Genomic DNA, 25,944 nt, shown 5'->3' with positions numbered 1-25,944 from the left:
CAGATCCAATATCTGGCGATGGGCTGCCACAGGAAGCTTGAAGAATCCCTGTCGTGATCACGAGTATGGACATACTTTTGTTTCGATAGAGGCCTTCGAGAAAGTCCTTGGCTCCACCCAGCCCTATATTGACTTGCAGCGCCCGAAGCACCTTCAAGGAAAAGCTAGTTCCAAGTAGAGGCCCAAGATTGTCGAAGTGCTCTGGCGCGTCGATCATTAGGTTCAGTTCCTTCAGGTGCTTCATGGAACGGACAGCCTTGACGAGAGCTTTGCTCATCACTGCCTTCGCCGAGGATTGCAGCAGCATCAGCACCGAGATCTTGCCCACGCTGCCGCTGAGAGCGCGGCACACGACCTTCTCGTGGCCTCCGAAGACGTCATCGTTGATGGCCGCCTTCACGACGCACCTGTGTTGAGTCAGCAGCCAATACAGCAACGTGGCTGCCTGCGTCTTCTCTTCATCCGTGGCCATGTTAGCTATAGTCATGCCTTCGCATGCACCGAGGAGCGACAGTGCACCGCATTTCCCTTCTCGGAGCTCAAGACCGACGTTTATGAAGAAGCCGTTCCAGGCGGCAGTGTTCTTGCAGACGTGACACAGCCGGTTTAGACGAGCAGTACACGGTATCGCGTAGTCCACGCTAAGGCCGGTGAGGCGGCCGCGGACGCCTTTCATGTCGACCAGGGGTAGGGCCATCATATGCTCTTTTTATAGTGCTTGCGTGTCGCTCTTTTAAGTGTGATAGATGTATCTTCTTCCCGTTCCCTCTTCGACATATCTCTGGATGTAGAGGATGAGCCTGCGAATATGCGCATTGAAGAAGGAAAAGGCTGCTGTCATAACATATACAGAAAATAGCATGTCCTAAAGCACAATTGTGAAAGACCGAGACAACGAAATCAAACACAAACAAAATGAGGCAAAAAAAGAAGAAATTGACAAGATCAGTGCTCAATTAATATTCAGATTTGAAAAAAAAAACATCAGCACAACAGTTATTCAACGCCTCAAATATACCTCTTAATTCCTGCACTTTATAGGCGCGATGTGCTGTGGATATCGCAACCTCATCGAAAAACTCTGAATGCCCTAAAGTTTATAAAAATACACATTCGAAATATTTAAAGGCAACGAGCACCTCTAAACCCGTTTCGCTTATCTGTACTGCTGTTGGGTTAATGCTTCCATCCGCTTGAAATTCCAGCGCTTTTGGAAATGGATTTTGGACGAAGCGTGTCTCTAGTTGACTGGTGCTTTCCCGTCTCCTGCTGATTTTCGGTTTTTTCGGTGTTTAGCTACGGGACTTCGGTCCCCCGCCGGCAGTGATGGACGTCGACACTGCCCGGTTCTCTCCCAACCTGACCTCGCGTTAAGCGGTGCCGTCACGGAATCGTAACAGTGAAATGGACGATGCCGCCAGTGACAGCACGGCCAGCGGAGAAGACTCCGAAGACGGCTTCGAATCCGTACGAAGCCGCGAGCCGAAGCGGAGGAGCCTCAGGACACCTTCGCCTTCAAGTACATCTACAGTGCAGAACATGAGCCGTCCTCGAGCCCCCGCCATACTCTTTATGCCGGTGGTTTCCTCGGACAATCTGCGACATCTGAATAGGCAAGCTGTCTCCGCCTTCCTTGAAAGATTAGCTCCCAATGAAATCACCGACATAAGAATTAACACTCGCAAGAACATCCTCGCCGCAGATGTCGTGCATGCAACCGCGTTTGACATCCTGCGTACAGTAATCGATCTGAACGGGATCAAAGTGCGCTCCCACATTCCTGTCGACAAGGATACAGCAAAAGGCGTCATATATGACGTAGATGTAGCAATACCAAATGAAGACTTGTCTATCCTAGTCAAGACAGCCACTCCTGATAGTTCCATCATCCAGGTATCTCGGATTGGCAATTCACGGTGTGTGAAAATAGTCTTCAGGGGCGACACCATACCATTTAATGTCAAGGTCGGCCATTTTCGCCACCCCGTAAAGCCGTTCATTTCGAAACCTCTGCAGTGCCACAAGTGCCTTCGGTAGGGTCACGTCAGAGGTGTTCGTAATCACGCTGCAGTATGTGCACCCTGCGCTGGGTCCCACACCACGGAATCCTGCCAAGCAACTGAATTTAAGTGCCGAAAGTGCAAGGGATCACATGAAGCCACATCGAGAACTTGCCCCCGAATCAAGAAGGAGTGGAGTATACTTAATGAGATGGTAAGGGAAGGCTCTACGCACCGGGAAGCTGCCGTTTCTGTGAAATAACGACGCTCCCGCCGCCACCGCAGACGTTCCCTAAAGAACGCGAAAAAACCCCCCACATCGCCAATCTAGTCTAGCAGCGTCATCACCTCGAATTGAGAAACAGCAGTCCTTGCGCGAGACCAGACGCAGCGTATTGAATGACAAAGAAGCCCAGAAAAGTGCTTATGACGTTACCTGGCCTGTACTGCTAAATGCACGCCCACCTGCTGAGCTTGAGTGACGTACGTCTCCCTCATCGAACGTACCTCTTGCTTCCGACAAGTTGCCTGAACAGGATGTGCAGGTGGTTATTCTGCTGAAGTCATTAATAGCTGCGATTCGCACACCTTTGGTAAATGCACAAACTTCGACTGTTCGATGCGCTTTACAAGTACTGGATGCTCTCGCTTCTGTACTTGAAAGCTTACATCCTCAGATTACCAGGATAAAGCTTTTACCTCGGCCACGTGTGATAAAATCAGCAAGGTCTTCGTTTATGTTCGAAAAGAGCTCACCTACGTGGCCCAGGCCGTGCCTCCTCATGACGTGCCTTAGCATAAAAAAGAAGAGTCGTTCCTTCACACTCGTCGCAGGCAACATTTCCCCATCAAGCCGTTTTGACTACACAAGGCTTGGAAACGTTTTGACGTCGACCTTCAGTCTTTGGATCCTCACAGGAAATTTTAATGCCCATCACTCACTTTGGGGAAGTAAAAGAACCAATTCAAGAGGTAAGACTCTTGTATCTTTTGCTTCGGACCATGACCTCTGCCTTTTGAATGACGGCAATCCAACATTCTTGAAAGGGTCGTCGCATAGCTGCTGCCTAGACCTGACTTTGGTGTCGCGATACCTTACTTCGAGCGTCTACTGGCTTACTGACTTGGAAACGCGCGGATGTGACCATATATCCTACTTACGTTGGCATCAAAAGTCTAAGCAATATGTTTTCCCTTATGGTTTCTCGAACAATTGGCCCGCATTTAAAGCCTTGGTGAACGCCGAATGCCAGAGAGGCATTGCACGTAGCATAGAGCTTGTGATTGTGGACGCGATGCATGCTGCAACGCGCTGTTTCTCATGGTGACCTACTCGCACAGACTTCGGCATTGAATTATAAAGGCTTCGTGCAATACGTCGGCGTGCCGAGAAGAGATACAGACGCACAAAGTCGATTCTAGACCTTAGGGAGGCCAGGCGCACGCAGAAGAAAATACGTCGTCGCGTGGACAAATTAGACAACGAACGATGGCATTCATTCTGTAACTCGTTGGACCCCCGCAACGCACTCTCTCGCGTATGGCGAACTCCCCAGGGCCTTCGCTCCTCTCCTCAGCAACGCCACCCCTTTAAGGCACTGACTCTCCATCAAGGCTGTCGAGAAGTGGATGTTGGAGAAGACTTTTGTGCGGAAATTGGAAGCGACAGAGTGCTACAAAAGGATCTTGAATTGTACGAAGTTCCCCTCAAGCAAGTTTCGGCAATGGACGAACTTTTCTCCATGGAAGAAATGGAGGCTGCTTTAGCCATTTGTAGGCGTTCCTCTTCGCCTGGACCCGACAACGTAACATATGCTGCTCTCCGCCACCTTGACCATGAAGCACGAGAGTTTCTGCTGCATCATCTCAATGTGTCATGGAGTGACGGTGTTGTTCCGTCTGAGTGGAAGTGTAGCCGTCTTGTACCAATTTTAAAGCAAGGGAAGTCGCCCCTTGAACTGAAATCCTATCGGCCTATTGCTCTCGCCATCTGCGTTGGCAAGTTGATGGAAATGATGATCCTCACGGGCCTCGAGTGGTTTCTTGAACAATACAATGTTTATCCAGACGCGATGACAGGTTTTCGACGTGGTAGTTCGTCGGTCGACAACGTCATTGATCTCGTGTCGTCGATTCAACAACAAAAATCATCCAAACGCATCTCTGTAGCGCTATTTTTAGACATGAGGGGTGCTTATGATAATGTCTCCCATGAAGCAATTCTTGACGCGCTCGTGGCTGCTGAAATCGGAGGCCACACTTTTCGGTGGATTCGTAGCTACTTGACCCAAAGGAGCTTCTTTTTAGTCACTGAGGATGGTCAAACTACCGACCACTATACCAACCATGGGGTTCCACAAGGTGGCGTTTTAAGCCCAGTCTTATTCAACCTGGCTCTGATTGGGCTGGCGGAATCCTTGCAACAGCATGTTAGTCTATCAATTTACGCAGATGACATCTGCATCTGAGCTTCCGGAGTAACTCGCCCGCAAGCTCGCGCAAGGTTACAAAAGGCTGCAACGATGACGTCTACTTATCTTCAGAGACAAGGTCTCGACGTTTATACAGAAAAATGCGCAGTAGTCGCCTTCACGTGAAAATCGATGGCCGAATATCCTGTGTCTACTAATGGCCAGCCTGTTTTGTACAAAAACAACCATCGGTTTTTAGGGATCACTGTTGACCGCGACCTCTCCTGGAGCCCCCATGTATCCTACCTAAGGAAAAGACTCCTCTCGATCAGTCACCTCTTCAAAGCCATCGCCGGAAAAGCATGGGGACCGTCGGTGAGTTCTATGCTGCAACTATACGAAGCACTCTTTATGAGTTTCTTGCGTTACAGTACCCCGGTGTTGTCAAGCGCCCGGAGGACAAACCTCAGAGTGCTTGAGAGCATGCAAGCTAAAGCACTTAGAACTTGTCTTGGCCTACCGCGATGCGCTTCAACAGCTGCAACAATTGCCATCGCCAGGGAATATCCCATCAGAACGTATGTCGCCACAGACACCCTTCGAAATCATCTTCGACACCTTTCCCGACTAGAGTCTCAACGCCTTGCTTCTCTCTCAGAAAGTAGACCAGATGCAACTTTTTCAGGCATTGTAACCTCCTATCGATCTTCTCTTCCATCAGACTTCACGCCTGCCGCAAGACCACCTTGTCCTTTGTGGGGTCTCCGGCAGCCACAAGTGCGGCTCTCCATTCCAGGAGTTACAAAGAAGTCCGACTTGCCAACTTGTGCCTTGAATCAAGCTGCTCTACATCTGCTGCATGATTCCTACTCTGATCGAATTCACATTAATACAGGTGGCTTTTCGACTCTGACCTGCCCTACTGGTGCGGTAGTTATTCCGTCGGCATCATTCTGCAAGAAGTTCAAGCTCAGCCACATCACAAGATCGGCAGGGTCTGAACTTGCTGCCCTCCGTAGCGTGCACGAACAATCATCAAATAATTGGGCTATATTCTGTGATTGAAAGGCAGCCCTGTTGTATCTAATAAAAGGACAAAGCGCGGTGACGTCACTACACTGACGCACCGCCACTTGTGCGTGTATATATATATATATATAGCCAAGCAAGATGCTGGGTTATCAGATTAAACTGTTCGCCACGAAACGTGTCACAGCTGCCTTCTTGATTCCGAGCTACAACAACTGGCGACGAGGATGCTGAAACGAATCTACGATGGGAAGGGGCGGATCCTGTGAAGAACTGAGGCAGGGCAGAGCACGGCATGGCCAAGATGTGGGAATTCGACGCATTCCTGGAGGACGGCGATGAAGACTTTGCTTCGTACGTGGAAACATTCGAGCACTACTGCGAAGTAGCCAACGTACAAGAGGAGAAGCTTAAGAAGTCGGCCTTCATAACGGCCATTGGCAAGAACGCGTACAAGACGCTCAAGGATTTGCTTCTACCGGCGACCCCTGCGGAGAAGAGTCTCGAAGACCTGGTCAAGGTACTGAGTGACCATTACGAACCTGCAAGCCGAATCATCGCAGAGCGATTCAGATTCAACAGGCGGTACCAAGCGGAAGGTGAGACAGTAGCGACGTTTGCAGCTGCACTGAAGCACTTGGCCGCTAAATGCAAGTACGGCACATTCCTTGACGACGCACTACGCGACCGGTTCGTCGCTGGACTGCGAAACCCTGCCATTCAGACGGGTCTACTAAAAAGAAGGAGCTGTCGTTTGAATCTGCTTGCGACTTTGCCAAAAGCGTTGAAATGGCGGAACTGGAGTCGAGGGGGTTTCGACCTGGCAGTGGAACGGAAGCCGATGTCCATGCGATAAGGAAGACAGGCAGGAAAGCGGCGGCATTTGCCGGCAAGCCAGGCAAGCAATACGAGGCAACCAAGACAGTGTCACCGTTGCGGGCAAGAGCATGACGCTATTTCTTGTCGTTATCGGAAAGCAAGGTGCTACAGCTGCAAACGCATGGGTCACTTGGCTCGAGTATGCGGACAACGCCCGCCGGGTGCGGGAAAAATTCACGCCGTTGCCGACCAGCAAGAAGATAATGAGATGATGCTCTACGCCGTACATCACGCCGGCCTTGCGAAGCAGCCGTATCAGGTAGAACTTATGCTCGGAAGGAAGCGCGTGCAGATGCAAGTAGACACCGGAGCCGCTGTTTCTCTGATATCGGAAGACCTATGGAAGCAGCTAGTGAATCCTCCCCCGCTCACACCGTCTACGGTTAAGCTGAAGACTTACGGAGGAGCACCGCTGGAAGTGAAGGGGCAAGCCGAGGTTCCGGTCGAGTACAACGGACAGCGCAAGATTCTACCAGTAGTTGTGGTGCCAGGAAACAAGTCAGCGCTACTTGGACGCGATTGGATTGAGAACCTATAGACGTCGACTTGAATGGCATTCACACGGTGAAAGCGGAGCTTACGGCTGACAACCTTGTGAAAAGGTATGCCAGTGTTTAACTCCTGGGTTAGGACTGATAAAGGGCTTTCAAGCGAAACTTTCCTTAAAAGAAGGTAGCTTGCCAGTGGTCTGCAAGGCACGTCCAGTACCATATGCCATAAGGGAGCGAGTTAAGAGCTAGATAGCCTACAAGCTGATGGGGTACTGGTGGGTGTAACGCAAAGTGACTGGGCCACGCCGTTGGTGGTAGTCGAAAAACCAGGGAACAAAGTGCGTCTTTGTGGAGACTATAAAGTGACAGTAAATCCCTGCATGCGTTAAAACTGATCACTACCCGCTGCCAACGGTTGAAGACATGTTCGCGGTCTTAGCAGGAGGCAAAGTGTTTACCGTTTTGGACTTGTCGTCAGCGTACCAGCAAATTGAGCTGCACCCTGACTCGCGGCCCTTGTTGACTATAAATACACACATTGGCTTATTCCAATATGTTCGAATGCCCTACGGCATTTCCAGTGCACCAGCAGTATTCCAAGCAATCATGGACGAGTTGCTGAAGGGATTGTGTGGAGTAGTTTGTTACCTTGACGATGTGCTTATCACAGGTGCCTACTACAACGAATTCCTGGCACGTGTAGAAGCAGTCCTGCAGCGCTTCGAGAAGCACGGCGTCAAAGTAAGGCACGAAAAGTGAAATTTTTTGTGAAGTCCGTAAGGTATCTGGGCCACGTCATTGATGAGACAGGCGTGCACCCTTGCCTTGAAAAGGTGGAAGCAATTAGAAAGGCTCCAACGCCGAAAAGTTGCACGGAACTAAAGGCCTATCTTGGCATGTTGACATTTTATTCCCGGTTCATGCCGAACATGTCATCGAAACTAAGGCCACTATACCAACTTCTTCAAAAAGAGGAACCTTGGGCATGGTCGGAGGAGACTGAAGGGGCATTTCAGAAAAGCAAGAAAATGCTCACTGAGGATTCAGTACTAACCTTCTATGACCCTAAAAAACCACTAGGTCTGGTTTGCGACGCATCCCCTTATGGGGTTGGAGCAGTTTTATTTCATGTTGTTTGCGGCCAAGAGAAGCCGATAGCATACGCGTCGCGCACGCTAAGCAGCGCCGAGAAACGCTACGCGCATATCGAGAAGGAGGCGTTGGCCGTGGTGTTTGGAGTAAAGCGCTTTCATAAATAGATTTATGGGCGTGAGTTCACGATTTATGCCGATCACCTTCCACTAGCTAGCCTGTTTGGCCAGACAAAGCCAATTCCATAGATGGCTGCCGCGCGCATGCGACGTTGGATGCTGTTACTGGCGGCTTATCAGTACAAGTGGACTTATAGAAAGGGTGCGCAAGTGGCTAACGCTGACGCGTTATCACGATTGCCGCTTCCGAACGAAGCAGACAAGAGGGACTATGCTCCGTTTTTCTCCGCTGTTGAAGCAGTACCGCTTTCAGCAAGCAAGATTCAAGCGGAAACTGAGAAAGACCGCACGTTGTCTAAAGTGAAACTTTTCGTTTTGAATGTCTGGCCTGAAAGACATTCAGATGTTGACATTGCACCCTATTTTGTCCGGCGAAACGAGCTGTCTCTAGACTCTGGTTGCATAACCTAGGGCACTAGAGTAGTTATTCCCGAATCTTTGCAGCCAGAAGTGCTACAGCTTTTTCACGAGGGGCACCCTGGTACCACTCGCATGAAAATGCTATCAAGAAGTCACGTGTGGTGGCCGAAGTTAAATGAGCTGGTCGAAGAAACAGTTCGACGCTGTTCAACTTGCGAGCTCAGCCAAAACGCTGCACCCGCCACACCCCTTATGTCATGGGGGCGGCCCGCCAGACGGTGGCAACGAGTGCACCTAGACTTCGCATACTACAAACAAGACTGGTTTTTGGTACTTGTCGAAGCCCATTCTAATTGGGTCGACGTTATACACATGAAATCGACCACGGCGTCGAAGACTGTAGAAAAGCTTCGCACCGTTTTTGCAGCGTTTGGGCTTCCCGAACAGATTGTGACAGATAATGGTCCTCAATTTGTGTCTGACGAATTTGCAGTTTTCCTCAGATCCAATGCTGTGCAACACGTCAAGACACCTCCGTACCATCCGGCTTCGAATGGGGCAGCAGAGAGGCTCGTCCAGACGGTAAAGAACTTGGTACGCCAACTGCGAGACGAGAGGCGCTCGGGGCAAGCCCGAACCATTCAACACCGGCTGGACCAGTTACTCCTCACATACCGCAACACGCCATGCTCCACGACTGGTAAGACTCCTGCACAGAGTTTCCTGTCTTGGGCACCACGGACGCGTCTCAGCATTTTGCACCCTGCAATTAGCCAAGCGGTCAGAGCCTACTCCATCTAGAGATCAAGACCAGGGACAGAAAAAGAATTGGAGGGAATTTGATGCAGGAGAACGGGTCCGGGTGAGAGGTATCCGACCAGGCGACCCGCACTGGTTAGAAGGAACGATTGTTCGCCGTGTCAGCGTGGCAACTTACATAGTCAAAGTGGAAGGCCAGGAGCGATTCATGCATGCTGATGACATTGTTAATACAAGTACTCCTCCTACTCTACCCAGAACAGTGCGCATCACTGGCGCACCTCTAGCGCAACCTGGTCCGGCGACCCCTGAAGAAACAGAGGAAACTCCTACCGAGGTCCAGGAACCAACGTCGGAAGCTACAGATTCTACCGCCGTTGAACAACCTCCTGAACCTCTGCCACGCCGAAGCACAAGGGTTCGGCGACAGCCTGAAAGATAAGGATATTAACGAAAATAATGGAGAAGGAATGTTGTATCTAATAAAAGGACAAAGCGCGGTGACGTCACTACTGACGCACCGCAACTTGTGTGTGTATATATTGCCAAGCAAGATGCTGGGTTATCCAATTTAAACTGTTCGCCACGAAACGTGTCACAGCTGCCTTCTTGTTCCCGAGCTACATCAGTCACTTTTATCAGCTCTGCGCCGCAGCCCACGTGAACAATTGGTAGCAGAGATACGATTACGCTACCATCAAGCGGTGGTCAGAGGCCACATTGTATTTCAGTGGCTACCTGGGCACTGTAACATCACTGGCAATGAATGTGCCGACAAAACTGCCCGTGAAGCACATGACGAATGTGAAAGAATCACAATACCATTGTCAAGAACGGATGCAGCGCGGCACCTCAGCAGTCTTGCCCATGCTATAACTCTAAGAAAATGGAATACACCATAGTTTACCAACCGGCGCCTCTATGCCATGGACCCACAGATGCAATTACAACTTTTCCCCGGTGTTCAACGACAAGAAGAAACCTTACTGTGCCGCCTGCGAATACGAGTTTCTTTCACATACTCCTATTCATTCCTAAATGGAACTGGCGGACAGTGCCAACTGCAGCACATGTGGTGTTGAGGAAACCACCAGACATCTCTTATGTGACTGCCCCAGATACAAAGATGAGAGGATTGCCCTTCGGACGGCTTTGGGGCACTTAGACGACAGTCCTATTACGGAGGAGAAGATCTTAGGCGCATGGCCTCGTGCGTCTGCTATGTGCAGGGCTACAAAGGCACTGCTGCGTTTTTTGAAGTGCACAAGCCTGTGTGACCGCCTGTGACGAAACTCAGGGATGAACGTTTGACTGTAAATGTGCGAGGTGTCAACTGTGAACTTCCTTCTCCTCTTTCAATCCCCTCTCCCCTTTCCCCAGTGCAGGGTATCCTACCGGGCTCAGCCTGGATAACCTCCCTGCGTTTCCCTTATGACTTTTCTCTGTCTTCTCTCTCTTGGAAGGTAGACATCACCTAGGCGTCTCGCTCGGTGAATACACATTCGCATTCCATTAGGATATGCGAGTCGATAGACTCCGGAAGTCGTTGCATCAGCAGATCGCAGTCACGATACAGCGCGCGCCGCTGTGCAAACTACGCAGTTGCTACGAGAGTACAGGCAGCCCCCCCCCCCCCCCCCCCCGGGTTGCCTTTCTGCTTTCCTCCCTTGTGTGCGATTCGGCTCACCGTCACACGCTTTCACTCGTACATACAGCATAAGGCGCGCAGGGACAATGTTATCGCCCTTGGACTTTATACGGAACATAGCGACAACCACGGCGGCAGAAATGCGCGTGGAGTAGAAATATATGGCACCTATACGCTTGCGCGTGACCCGCGTTCACGGAGCGAAACGTCACTTTTTTAAATCGCTTACCGAAAGAACAGGTGCGTCTTATACACCGGTGCTTCTTGTATACGTTTTTATTTTTTTTTTCGGAAAAACTGCCGTTTTGAGGGGGGTGCGTCTTATACAAAGGTGCGACTTGTAGACCGGAAAATACGGTAATGTTATTGCACTTATATTATCATAAACAATATTGTTACGCGCTATGCCGAGCATAGAACAATGCGCCAAAAGACGGTGAAAACGACGATGTGGGCAGCGCTCGTGTTGTTGTTCTGCCATCTTGCCTGCAGCCGTCTCTCTCTGTATATATCTTGTAAATATAATTTTCCTATTCCTTTTTGCTACTCTCACCCCCAGTGGCATTTTGGTGGGAGGTGCGGGGTACCCACACGGTACAACAGAGCTCCCCAGCGGCCGACACTTGGCTTTATCCACGATGGCGGAAGAGGTGTCTGCGCCCACTGAAGCGGCTGCAACGACAACGGTCGTCCTGGCTCAGCTAAAAGACCCAGGCACATTCTGCGGGACTGACAACGTCGACATCGAGGACGGGCTACCCCTGTACGAGCGTGCAAGTAAGAATAATCACTGGGATGAGACGATCATGTTGGCAAACATATTATTTTACCTCAAAGGAACCGCGAAGATGTGGTTTCAGAATAATGAAGACGAAATTGGGAGCTGGGATGCGTGCAAGGAAAAGATGCGTTCCCTGTTCGGCAAGTCCTCAGGTAGAAAGGCAGCAGCAAAGAAGGAGCTGGCATCTCGTGCACACACAGCGACAGAGTCATACCTGACTTATATACAGGACGTGCTTGCCCTTTGCCGCAAAGCCGACGACGGCATAACGGAGTCTGAGAAAGTGGGCCACGTGTTAAAGGGCATAGCAGATGATGCCCTCAGCCTGCTAATCTGCAAAGACCATGACACCATCGATGCCATCATCCAAGAGTGCAAGTGCTTTGAGGCCGCCAAAAGTCGACGCATTGCCCATAATTTCACTCGACTTCCGAACACGGCAACAACGTGGTCCTGCGAAGACTTAGCTGAGCCGTCGGCGCCGCTCACCGTGGAACACGTGAAGAAGATCATCCAACGTGAACTTGACGCTGTGTCTCCTGCTTCTACGTGTGGCCGTACCTGTGACCACAGATCCCACATAGTGCCACTAGTCCAAGCTATCGTTCATCAGGAGCTCTCCAATGCTGGCCTGGACTCTGTGTGCGCCGCAGCTCCTTCCCATCCGATCGACCGCCGTCCTTCACTTCCGCACGCCCAAGGTCAAAGGCCGCCGTTCCGTACTCGTAAACCCAGCCGAGTGGAGGACTGCAGATGACCGCCTCATATGCTTATAACTGCCATTGTATTGGACACGTGGCCCGCCATTGTAACAGCCGGTGGTATTGGTATCAGGCTCCCTATGGAAACAACCGTCGCCCCGACATGAATCATGGCCGATTTCAGCCCTACCACGAGCATCTCCAAAGCACCACTGAAGACGTTCCCTCCATGCCGTATCAGTCGTTCGCCATCCCCACATGGTCACCAGTCCTGTTCACCGTTGTCGCGTCGCCAATCATCTCGCTCGCCCCGATTCCGCCGCCTTACGTCGCCGATTGAACGACTCCCTTGGGAAAACTAGACGATGCAGCTCCCAGAGGTGATGCTGCATCGACGACCCGCCTGCCAAATCCTCTGACCACACTGCAGACCAGACGGAACCTGATAGACGTTAAACTGGATGACGCACATTATGTCGTTCTAGTGGACACTGGGGCTCAGATATCTGTGATGAATTCGGAGCTTCGTCGCCGCCTTAAGAAGGTCCTAACACCACCCCCAGTACCGCTAATTCGTGTCGCCGATGGCGGAACGTTTCCCGTGCTGGGATGTGCTCCGCGCGAATAAGTGTTGCTGACCAATCCACTAGCGTACTACTTGCCATGCTCGAGAAATGCTCCCATGACCTCATTCTCGGTATGGATTTTTTGTCTGCCCATTCTGCCCTTATTGACTGTGGAACCGGCTTGCTTCAGCTAGACCTACCGTGCTACCATGACGCTCCTACTACACGCCAACCGCGCTTGTGCTCAGTGGATTACGTTCGTCTCCTCCTCAAGCCGTTATATGTATGTGAACTTGCGGTCTTGTTCGCCCATTCCCGATGGCGATTACATCTTGACCCCGATCGTTGACGTCTTATTCGCCAAAAACGTCGCTCTTCCTCACACCCTTATTAGAGTTCCGGATAATCGCACGGCTCTACCCATACTGAACTTTAGCTGGTGCACGCAACTCATCCCAGGCGGCATGACTCTAGGCCACATTGTTTCTATCGATGAGTGTGCCGTTTCTGCATTCGTCACCGACGCTTCTTTATCCTCTGCCCCTCCCTCTTCCTCGTACAATCTCGTCGACAGTGATCTTGACAAGATGATTGCGTCTGACCTCCTTCCTGCACAGACAGCCGATATGCGGCGCATATTGAAGTCCTACCGCGACATCTTTGACTTCAATGACCGTCCTTTGGGACAGAGATCTGTGGTCACTCATAAGATCAACACTGGGGACGCCAGCACAATCAGACGACGTCCTTATCGCGTGTCCCATGCCGAGCGAGAAGTGATACAGCGTGAAGTCGACAAGATGCTCACCAACGACGTCATTGAACCTTCCTGCAGTCCATGGGCATCACCGGTCGTCCTAGTCAAGAAGAAATATGGCAGTTGGCGCTTCTGCGTCGACTAACGCCACTTAAGGTAACGCGCAAGGACGTCTACCCTTTGCCGCGGATCGATGACGCTCTCGACTGTCTACACGACTCTGCCTACTTCTCTTCCAGTGACCTGAGGTCAGGCTACTGGCAGATCTCCGTCGATGATCAAGACCGTGAAAAGACCGCATTTTTTACGCCCGATGGACTTTACCACTTTAAGGTAATGCCCTTTGGACTGTGTAATGCCCCAGCCACATTTGAAAGGATGATGGACTCCCTCCTCCGTGGATACAAATGGTCAACTTGTCTTTGTTACCTTGACGATGTCATTTTGTTCTCACCGACATTTGACATTCACCTTAGCCGATTGTCGGCAGTTCTTGGAGTTTTCAGGCGAGCAGGCCGTCAGCTCAACTCTGCCAAATGCCGTTTGGCCGCCGCGAAATCACTGTGCTTGGCCACCTTGTGAGTGCTGAAGGCGTGCAACCTGACCCAGAAAAAAAATTGTGTTGTCAAAGACTTCCCTATGCCCCGTTCCACTAAAGACGTACGGAGCTTTGTCGGCTTGTGCTCATATTTTCGACGTTTTGTCAAAAACTTCGCCGACGTTGCCCGTCCACTCACACATCTCTTGAAGAAGGAAACTTCATTTTCTTGGGGTCCTGAACAGGCCACTGCGTTTCACAAGCTCACGACGTTACTTACGTCACCACCCATCTTGGCCCATTTTGACCCGTCAGCGCCCACTGAACTTCGCACCGACACCAGTGGACATGTCTTCGGCGCTGTTCTCGCCCAGCAGCAACAAGGACGCGACCGCGTCATCGCCTATACCAGTCGCCTTCTTTCCTATTCAGAGTGCAAATTTTCGATCACTGAACGCGAGTGCCTCGCACTACAGTTCGGGCTGTCGGAAAGTTTCGACCATACTTGTTTGGCCGCGCCTTTTCGGTCATCACAGACCACCATGCGCTTTGCTGGTTGTCTTCCCTCAAAGATCCGACTGGACGATTTGGTCGCTGGGCACTGAAACTGCAAGAATACAGCTTTGACGTCACTTAGAAGTCTGGCAGACTGCACCAGGATGTGGACTGCCTATCCCATCATCCAGTGGACCCTCCCGTCTTGTCAGCGCACGATTCAGACGCCTGTCGGATTTCGCAATATCCGATTTATCCGACATACGCGGCGAACAGCTCAGCGATGCCAATTTGCGGTCAATTATCCGCCGTCTACGCTCTCATCACTGCGCCCCGTCCCTAATTATTCGTGCTTCGTGACGGCATCTTATACAGACGCAACACCAGCTCCGATGGCCCAGAGCTTCTACTGGTTGTTCCCGAAACAAACACTCAGTTCCACTGTCCTCCAACAGCATGATGCCCCAACCGCTGGACATCTCGGAGCAACTCGCACGTACGATCGCGTTCGGCGTCGGTTCTTCTGGCCAGGCCTCCACCGCTCTGTGCGCCGATACGTGGCTTCTTGCGAGTCTTGCCAGCACCACAGGCATCCATATCCTTGTCGCCAGCCGGTCCTCTTCAGCCCATCGACATTCCCGGTGTCCCGTTCTACCGCGTCAGCCTTGATCTCATCGGGCCATTCCCAACATCTCTGACTGGGAACAAATGGATTGCCGTCACTACGGACTACGCGACACGATACGCTATCACACGACTACTACCGACAAGCTGCGCCACTGACGTTGCGGAATTTCTACTTTACGACGTTATTCTTCACCACGGCGCTCCTCGACAGCTGCTGACCGACCGTGGTCGCTCCTTTCTGTCCAAAGTCGTCGACGACATTCTTCGTTCGTGTTCCATCCGTCACAAGCTAACCACTGCCTACCACCCGCAAACCAATGGGCTTACCGAGCACCTCAACCGCACGCTGACCACAATGCGCTCCATGTACGTTTCCTCAGACCACCATGATTGGGACAGCACCTTGCCTTATGTGACATTTGCCTACAACTCGTCACACCATGACGCCGCTGGCTTTCCCCCCTTTTATCTCTTGTTTGGCCGCGATCCCACATTGCCCTTCGAGAGCTCTTTTACCATCACCTGTGCACCCTGTTACCGACTACGGTCGTGATGCAGCTTCTCGGGCTGCAACGGCTCGCCAGATTGCAAGGGATCGTCTTTATTCCTCCCAGCTGTCCCAGAAGGCCCGCTACGATAGCCATCACAGAGTCGTTAATTACTCTCCGGGCTCTTTGGTCCTCCTCTGGACGCCTTGCCGCCACGTTGGCTTGTCGTCAAAGCTTCTTTCCCGATACTCCGGACCTTGCAAGGTCCTACGCCAGATCACTGACGTCACGTACGAGATCACTCCATTGGGCAGTCGATCATCTGCCGCGACCGCCACTGATATCGTGCACGTCTCCCGCTTTAAGCCTTATGTTGCTGGACACAATCCTACTGCTCCTTAAGCGCCGAGACGGCGCTCTCGACGGCGGGGGTTCCATGTTAGGTGCTATGCCGAGCATAGAACAATGCGCCAAAAGACGGTGAAGACGGCGATCTGGGCAGCGCTCGTGTTGTTGTTCTGTCATCTTGCCTGCAGCCGTCTCTCTCTGTATATATCTTGCAAATATAATTGTCCCATCCCTTTTTGCTACTCCCATCCCCATGGCAATATTATAACAAACCTCCATCCAAAGGCACTGAGCATCAGTGGTAAAGTTGCTCCACTATAGCTCACTAGCTTCACCTCGCGCGCAAGAGTAAAAGTGGGAAAAGGCCATGGTGTAAGATATATACTCTTTAGGTGGGGACACTTCTCGGCTTGCTTGCTAGACGCGATCGACCAGATAAAGCAGCAAGGGCGCGCGTCTATCGGGGCGGTGACGGCAGCGGATACCTATCGGCGGAACGACGCAACTTCAGTTAGAACGCAGGCGAGAGCGTGCGCCGAGAAGGAACGCGCGCATGCCCTCTCCCCGGTGACCTACTTTCGTGCGTCACTCAATCATTTTGGATTTCCCGCGAACCGCCGGTTGCTATAACAACGGGAGATTAAACCAATAAAAAGCTTTCTGTGTTGAAGTTGCGTTGTACTGCCGATAGGTATCCGCTGCCGACACCAGGCCGATCGGCGCGCGCCTTTGCTACTTTATCTGGTAGATCGAGTCTGGCGAGTGTCCTCACCTAAAGAGTATATATCTTACACCGTGGGCAAGGCAGACCGACTGGCGAGGAGTGAAACGAACGATAGGGTGAGGAAAGCAGCGTAAACACTGCCAGCCCCGAGCAGGCGCCGAAGCGCGGCACGGGTCTCTCGCTCTGTTCCCGGTTTGACGCCGTGATGCCTTTTATTTTTTTCCGTGCAGTTCTGAAAAACGGAACCGTGTGTGCTCGCGCTGGCGTTTTGTTTCTGAAATGGGGAGTTTGTCAGATCGACGCCGATCTACCACAGAAAGGAGGTCGCAGTGTCGATATCAGAGTGCACTGCTCACGAAATTCAAGGATCTTCAAGGAAGGAAAAATATTCCAGGACTTGCAAGGGACCTCGAAAATGCACTTTTCAGTTTCATGGGTTTTCAAGGATTTCAAGGACCTGTACGCACCCTGCCTTAACCTCTAGTTGCAGTAAACTTTTAGAACATGTCATCTACAAACATATTATTGAGTTTCTTGAAGCCAATATATTAACAGTCTTCCAGCATGGATTTCGAAGCGGCCTCAGCACCATTACGCAAACGTCTATGTTTGCTCATGACATCTGCCATGCACTAGACCTTGGCCTTCATATCGATGCCACATTTGTACACTTTTCGAAAGCTTTTGATACAGTTGTACAGTACTAACCTTTTTGCATAATCTAAATAGTATTTTAAATAATCCTCGTCTAGTTACCTGGATCTATAGTTTTCTCTCAGATAGGTCGCAGTATGTCTGAATTCTACCAAATCACCTACGGCGACCGTTGCCTCTGGTGTTCCGCAGGGTTCAGTTTTAGACATGCTTCTCTTCCTCCTGTACATAAATGACCTGCCTTATAAAAATCGGTCTTTACGCCGATGACTGCGTCATCTATCACACAGACACCAGTCATGACGATCACGTCGTTCTGAATAAAGCAGTTTCCAATTTTTGTACTTGGTGTAACAAGTGGCAGATGAACATTAATTTTTGCAAAACTGTTTCTATATCCTTCTCAACACGTAGTACAGAATTATGCATTCCTTATGTTTGAATAGTATTCCTCTGGAAAAAGTTTTTCAATATAAGTATCTTGGCATTCTCTTCACACACGATTTATCATGGTCCAAACATATCGAAGCAACTTGTTCTAAAGCCCTAGCCTATCTAGGTTACCTAAAACGTTCTCTGCACTCAGCCCCTAAAGAAACAAATTGCTCTTATAAAACTAATGCGGCCCATCTTGGATTACGGCTGTGACATTTGGAATCCCTATTTAAAATCTGACATTAAAAACTCGAATCTGTCAAAAAAAGCTATTCGATTTATATACCCTCTTCTAACCTTCCCTCCTTGAAACTGTCTTCGCTATAGTAGAGTGGCGTCATGTGGAAAGCCTTTAACTGTTTTACACCACTGTTAACTCTGAACGTTGCTCATCTTTGGAATACATTAAATTTGCTAAAGCATTTAACACCAGGAATTTTCACCCTCTGAATGTAACACCTCTGTACGCCAGGACTGACAAATTCAAATATAGTTTTTTTTTCGCGATCCATCGAAATGTGGAACCAGCTTCCCCCTAATATTCAAAATTTGCCATTTGACAGTTTTTGAAGGCAATCACCGATTGATACCTTGCAATTCTTTGGACCATGTTTTATATACTGTGGATATATGCATACATGTATGTATATGTATGCATCGAGATCATTTTTTAAGCATAATCCTTGCACTTGTCCTTTGCTGTGTATGTGCAGCTTTGATTTCTTCCCTCTTTGCTGCGTGCGCGGGATCTTGGCAATCTGGTTTGCTTTCAACGACACTTGTGAATGCAGCTTATCAAAAGCTAAAGAAACTTTCAAAATGCAAAAACTTTACAACGCAGAAAAATACACTAAATGTTTCATAACATACTTTTTTCTAAAACGTGCATACAGTGACCAATATTTCTTAGTGTGCCCCTTTGTACAGATCCTGTGAACAAAGAGCAGTTTTATGTAGAACAGAGTTGTTTCAAATCTTTTTCTTTCCACGAATAGTACCAAAGTGGAACAAGCTAGCTGCCCTGTGATACAGCAACTACTTTGTCAAACTATGCATTTATAACATCTTTGTAGATGGCCTTCTATGTGTACAATTTCCTTCAATTATGAGTGGCATTTTGTTTACTTTGTGTTTAGTTGAATGCTCAATGTTTACATTGCAGGTAGAGGAAAACTATCCATAAAATTATACATTGTGTTTCTGGTTTGTATTTGGATGTCTTAGCATTCTTAGGGTACTTCACACACTTTCCGGGGGCTATGTTTGTGTGTGTGCATGGGTTTGTATATAAGCGTTTTCCACCTACCTGGGTCACTGGGTAGTCAGCAGTCTAATGGGTAGTGCATCGGGCTGCTGTGCTGAGGTAACAAGGTTCGAAACCAACCCTTAGACTAACTTGGGTGCCCGAGTATGTGGGAATGTGTACAGACGCGCAGTTCTTCAACTAACCTCTTTCACGCGGACATGGGTCACTGTAGATGTGGGACTGGGTAAGTACAGCTCTACGAAGAAACCCTTGGACACCGACTTGGAGCTCTGGGTATGTGCCACTCGGTCGGTGGTAACCTTGAATGAACCTCTGATGCCAACTTGGGCAACTATGTATGCGAGCATCGATGCCATGCTTGGAAGAAACTTGCTCTAATAAGTGAGCAGAGCGATGAAAGAACGCAGCTCGCTCACGGTCTTTGGGCTTAGTACCTTCATGACAGCTTCCAGGTTCTTTTCAAGTAGATGAAGCCCATCCCTGGTGATACTGTGTCCCAGGTACGATACTTCAGACTTCCTGAAAGAACACTACCCTTCCGCAATTTGACGCCACATTTACGGAAGCGCTGGAGGACTGCCTTGTGATTGCTTTCACTGAAGCATTTCTCTTCTGACACCAGGACATCGTCCAAATATGCTTGTACGCCTGTTACAACGCCAAGCATATTTCTCGTGGTGCGCTGGAAGACAGCTGGTGCAGACTACACACCAAAAGGTAGGCAGTTGTAGCAAAACAACCTTTTGTGGGTACTGATTGTAGTCAACTTCTTTGATTCTTTATACAATGTAATCTGGTTTTAGGCATCTGTCATTAGCCAAGAAATAAGCAGGGAGAAGAAAAGGAAGATTTGAAGAGGACAGTAAAGCACAGGAGTCGATGGAAAAAAATAAAGAAAAAAGAAGTTAGAAAATAAGAGTGTCCGATTAAAAAGAATACAATAAATCAAAGAAGTGCCAAAATTGGAGGACGCTTAATCTTTGCCTTTAGGAGTGGAGCACAATAGCATTATCGGGCTCCGTTCGCATCTCATTTTCTTTGAGTAGGCTTCACTGCAACACAAAACGTGGGACAGCCAGCTTAGAAAGACCAAGCTTACACTGACCTCCTTAAACTCGGCTTCACTTTTAAACACAACTGCATGGCTACGAAGACATTTTTACAGGAGGAATTTAAGCCATCTTATATCAAAATGTGAAGGCTCTAGCAACTTCTTTATTATTTCATTCATTCTTTGCTGTTGCCCTGAGGCGCACGCGTGTCCAAAATCTAGAAAGGCCCGGATTTCAACATTCCCCTCAATTTTGCGTAGAACCAAAGTACAACAAGACACCATCACAATTGGAGGACGCTTAAGCTTCGCCTTTAAGAGTGGAACGCGGTAGCATTCAAAGGTCCCTGGCTGCTTATCAGGCGTTTTTCTCGCATATTCAAATTACAATCCGACGCTATCACACTTGTAGGCTGTGGTTAAGTCGTACTGTAAGATTTTTCAGACTGATTTTACTTTGAGAAATTCAATTTGTGTTCACTAACGCCTTGCGCCACGCGGAGGGCCTGTGTGGTCGGGATTATGTGGTTCGGCGTGATTATTTCCGCCAGACACCGATGCTTAACGCCGACGCCGGATTTTCTGCGACACGGGGCCCTTAACGCTATCGCGTTAAAAGTGCACGCGGAGCTACGTGGCCAATGCGGAGAAGGGACATGTAGCAGAAGAGAGCAGCCCAGCTACGCTCTTGGACGACGGAGGCAGAAGGAGCTGGAGGCCGGACAGGACGGGTGGATCGCGGAATCGCGGAGGCGGCGGCAACCCAGTGAAAGCCGTTCTTCAGCTCCCGCTGCCACGACCCGCGAGCTGAGTGGACGTCCTACCGGAAGCCACAGCTACATGCTGACGGTGCCGCTTCCCGGATTCCCTGAGGCTACGATCCGCTGGCTAGCGGAGTTGACCGGGCGATCCAGGCGCCTTGGTCAACCCACCTTCCTGACCAGATGAACCATGGGCCGAACGTCGGAACACAGCGACGTCGAGTCTAAGAGGCATCGGCGGGCCCAACGACGTGTCGTCGGAAGCAGCGAGGACGAGGTGACATGGCCACGTCGATGGACTCAATGTAAATATTTTGCACTTATGCATGATATCTGAGGACTTTGAGGAATGTCTACAATGAGCTCGTGCTCTACTTTGTTTGTTTCGTGTTGTTTTCTTTGCCGTTTGTTTTTAATTTATAAATGTTTTTTCTTAAACGTGTGACTTGTCCCTATCTGTCTTTAGTATTCGTGACAGCATAGCATACATCTAAGGTGCTGTAGACATCCCCCTTGCGCAGTGCTGCGAAAATATCGATGACTGGAAACATTCTGTTCAGTGATGCAGACTGCGGTTACGGCTAGCTTGTAGTCACCAGAGATCCTGACAGATTAGTCTTCAGCACTAGCACAATAGGCGTAGCCTATTCTGAGTGAGCAACCGGAGGAAGCCCGCCTGACTTTGCTAGACTTTCTAGCTCTTTATCATCTTGTTTTGCAATGCGTATAACAGTGGTCTCACATGAAAAAAATTTCGGAACGGCTCCTCCTGTGATGGAGAGGTGAATGGGCGGAACCTTGAACAGGCTCAGTTCTCCCGCTCGAAGACGTCTTGATACTTCGACGAGATTTCTTCTTGCTCCTTGTCATCTCATCTGCTGGTACTGCTCTGCTTCAGAACTGTAGCACCCAGGTTGCTCAGGGCTTGAATGAGGTCACGACCACATAGACAAAGCCCTGAATGACGAATTATGATCATAGAGGCAGTCAGAGTTTTGCCCTCGTAGGAAACTAGAAGCGTAAGCTTACCAGCGATAGACAGCGGTCCCAGGTAGCAGGACATCAAGTCTGTCTTCTCGATTTGAGGCCACTTTGCACGGTGCATGCAGCAGACGCCCCAGGGAATGATGCTAACTGGCGACACCGCGTATATTTCCGTGACTAAATACACCCACAGTAGTACTTACGCTGCATGCAACGGATGATTTCGTTACTCGGCACCGACGCTTTGCTTTGACCGATTGTGAACAGTTTCCTTCAGTTTTTTTATAGTCATTCATTTCTAGCCTCTTGCCCAACACGCTACGGATATATGGCCCTTCTTGCCGCAATCGAAGCACTTCGCATTCTTGAACCTGCAGGCTTGTTCCGAGTGGGTTATGTTTTCACACCTTCCACACACTTTACTTTTTTGCCTGTTTGTGATTCGTGCAGGATGCCCATTTATTAGCTTATGCATTTCTGGTTCAGTCTTCACGTCAACATTCATGTCCATGATGCCTTGACCCACAGCTTATGCTGCCAGCACTATGCTCTCGGCTTCCTTCAAGGTCAAATTGGGATGAGAATGCAGTGTTTTCTGTAACACTGTGCTTCGGATTCCGCATACAATCTTGTCCAACGCGTCACTAAAGTCGCATTTGTCGGAGAGTCGTCGGAGCTCGACAGTAAACTGCTGGGCTGATTCGTATTCACTTTAGATGCGAGAAACAAAAACCTGAAGCTTCTGGCAATCTTGTTTGGTTTGAGTCGTAGAAGCCTTCCAAAATTTCAGCCACTTCCTTGTAGGTGGGCTGGTTCACCTTACGAGGAGTGCAACGCCCACTGAGGATTTCAATTGGCAGCGAAGCCCCTCGCACTTCAAAATGTGGGTACATTTCTTGTCGCCTTTGCTACATCGTGCTAGAAGGCTGAGCATAGCCACATCCAAGACACACGAAACGAAGGTTGCCAGAACAAAAATTGTATATTTTGGCCATCAAAATCTGACAAACAGCTACAATCAATGCGTGCACACTCCAGGGCAATCTGCATTGCAGCAGTTAACTATATGCATAAGAATACTAAAGTAGTAATGATGAAGCCCTGTCTTCCTTACTAGACCCACAGCTTTATATAGTTGCCTTACATGACTTTCTTTGCACTCTAAAAGTGCTTTGGAAGGACCAGTTGAAGGAGCTGTCACAAAAAAAAACTTCTAAAAGCGGAACCAGCAATCATTCGGTAACTTTCACTTGCGGTAATACGGGTGCCTATTGAGCTGGCTTTTATGTACAAAGGTCTCGGGGCATAGGTGGCAGTGAAGCTCTGGGGGCATGAAGGGCACTGAAAGGGTCTCTCCCCTGTATGAGTGCGCATGTGCGCATTCAGTGTTTCAGTGTGCACTTTAGTGAGAACGTCTGAGGGCACAAATGGCATTCAAACGGCCGCTCGCCTGTATGAACCTTGGTGCGTGCTTTCAGATTGGAAACTTTATCAGTCTTATAGTCACAGAACTTACAGTGGTGGCGGCGTCCCTGTGACTTGTCACTTTTCGTAGTTGCAGCTTGACGGCTCGAAGGCCTCGATGCTGCATAAACAAATTAAAACAATTTACCATAGTAGTGCTTTTGATTTGAAAACAAAATTGTAATTACACAATGCTAATGAAATGAAAGAACATAGATACTAATGCTAAAGATTATGCCTTTATTCAAGAAGTATGGAAAATTTTGGATCAGACAATACAGAGCACGGCAGTCGCGCTTTTTATTTACCTAATATAGTTATATGTGATTGCTCAATGATTCAGTTAATGAAATTCACACATATTTTTGCCAAAAATGTAGTTGCAATAGTAAAAAAAATCATACAGCACAGAGAACGTTGTATTCGTGCAAGCTGCTGCTGCAGGGATTTGAGATTTTTTCTTTTTAAGAAACCTAAAGTCCAGTGCAAGAACAAGCGGTCTGGTGCATAACCTCCTCAGTAAAAAACATAGCTGCTGGCTACACAAATACATACACTTGAGGTGTCCCTTTTCTATTGACCATACAAGAGCACTAACTGCTTTTTAATACATGATGCAACACAGTATATGGTTCCTCAGGTGATGAGAATGATAGCACGATAGAACTTTGAACAGAGACCAATTACTTTTGGTCGAGTGTGCTACGTTATTACCACTATTTTGTGGTTTTATGGCAGGTATTTATTCTCTGCACTATTACTGCATATCAGTAAAATAACATTTCTAGCGACAGAATATGCATCCTGACATGGCGGCTGTTAGACACATTAATACAATAAGTTTCAACATTAGAGTGTACACACCTCTGGTTGACATCTAGAACATTTAGAAAACACACCAACGTTCAACGGTCGTTACAATGTATACAGTGGTCGAGATGTTGCTTCAGCAATGCCCTTGTTCAGAATCATTACTTCAGCTACTTAATTGTGTTATAATTTTTATTAAGGTCGTTAAGCATAAAAGATGTGAGTAACCTTAACAAATATATAAATAAAAAGTGTGTAATGAAGAAAACAACGATGCTAACTTCACTGGGAGGCTGAACCAGATACATTGTTTTGCTGTGCAGAATCTAGTTGAACTCAAGGCAAGCAGTGCACAAAATCAGCACACCAATCAGAAGCTTTCATTACTTTGGTTGCTGATGAGCAGCTAACAGCCATGCACATGTATGTGCATACAAAAAAAGATAACCACGCAGATTACGCTACACACCAATAATGACAACAACAAAGTATGGAAGACCCTGCCTCAATGCCTGCTGTGTAAAAACATGGCTATTCTGTACCAACATAGGCAATAAAATTTGAAATTGCAACGCCAAAACAGAAAAGGTAATCTACGGAAAAAAAGAAAGCAGTTGGTATAAAAATGATTTGCTGCCGTAGCCCCAGCAGTGTCAGCTCAACAATAAATATATTTTATGTAAAAACATTTTTAGTGCATATTTATATAAACATGGTCCATAAAACAAGCAATATCAAAACATACTATATCCTGTACAACAGAAAGTAGAATAAACAATGTTTTATTCCGTAATTAATGCTCGAGTGCTAAGACCGGGGGATGATCCTTTTATAGGTACCAAAAAAGACAAGTTGTAAAAAAGGAGAACATAAATAATTAAAAATATCTAGCAGAATCACAGTGAATTTGTATTCTTCAAGAAGTTGTATAATTAATATTTACTGCCTGTAGTAATTGAACTTTCAAGTGCGATCACTCAACTTCTCTTGGAACACCAAACACAATGCCAATGATGCTGAAAGATTACATACAAATGCAAGAACGAAAACAATTATGAATGCACATACATTCACTAAACACTGCAATTTTTGCACTGAAACAGCCTTAGTGAAATGAAATTTTAATTAACATTAAACGCTCAATTACTACTATAAAGGAATGCTTACATGCAAACAATGAAAAGGCTGAAACAGAATAATAACCATCATAAAGAGCCCCAACAAAGAAGGTAGAGGGAAAAAAATGCACGAGCCTAGCAGAAAAATATCAAATCATTATTATGTTAAAAAACCGCTACTGAAGGGGCCAGTCAAAAAGATGCTATAAACTTTACAATGTACAGCCACAAATAAAAAGCAACATCACATATTATCAAGATGGTAGACGGTGGTGGTCACAACACGATATTCTCCATCCACCAGTGACTAGACAGAAAGAGGGCAACAAAAACAGTGTTATCAATGCCCCGAAGCTCCAGCATAGTTACCAGCCCAATAAACATTGCTGCACGCAATGTAATTTTGAACTGAATTTTAATTGTGGGTGTAAGACGTCATTAGAACTAGTTTGTGGCTTAATGGAGGTTATGTAGTTGTTTTCTGAGCTATTTACTGTATAACGCACAGCAACGTAAGATTTCTGTGG

The 25,944-nt window shown here is 48.4% G+C and overlaps 1 protein-coding gene across 2 annotated transcripts; it reads left to right on the top strand.

The window, feature by feature from the left end:
• Nucleotides 1-8,810: 8,810 nt before the first annotated feature.
• Nucleotides 8,811-9,652, top strand: LOC125940387 (uncharacterized protein K02A2.6-like). 2 transcript variants are annotated; one of them, XR_007463605.1, is made up of 2 exons: nt 8,811-9,141; nt 9,459-9,652. XR_007463605.1 is itself a non-coding variant. In XM_049656490.1 (2 exons), the coding sequence occupies exons 1-2, from the start codon at nt 8,814-8,816 to the stop codon at nt 9,640-9,642; spliced, it is 507 nt and encodes a 168-aa protein (XP_049512447.1). In that variant the 5' UTR covers nt 8,811-8,813; the 3' UTR covers nt 9,643-9,652. The 2 variants fall into 2 exon arrangements, 1 of the variants encoding a protein (XP_049512447.1); XM_049656490.1 differs by having other exon boundaries at nt 9,464-9,652.
• Nucleotides 9,653-25,944: the final 16,292 nt, after the last annotated feature.

Source organism: Dermacentor silvarum, chromosome 9, assembly GCF_013339745.2.
Source record: "Dermacentor silvarum isolate Dsil-2018 chromosome 9, BIME_Dsil_1.4, whole genome shotgun sequence".
In the NCBI taxonomy this organism is placed as follows: domain Eukaryota; kingdom Metazoa; phylum Arthropoda; class Arachnida; order Ixodida; family Ixodidae; genus Dermacentor; species Dermacentor silvarum.
The sequence above is the reverse complement of the archived record's forward strand: the minus strand, read 5'-3'. Positions and strand labels throughout refer to the sequence as shown.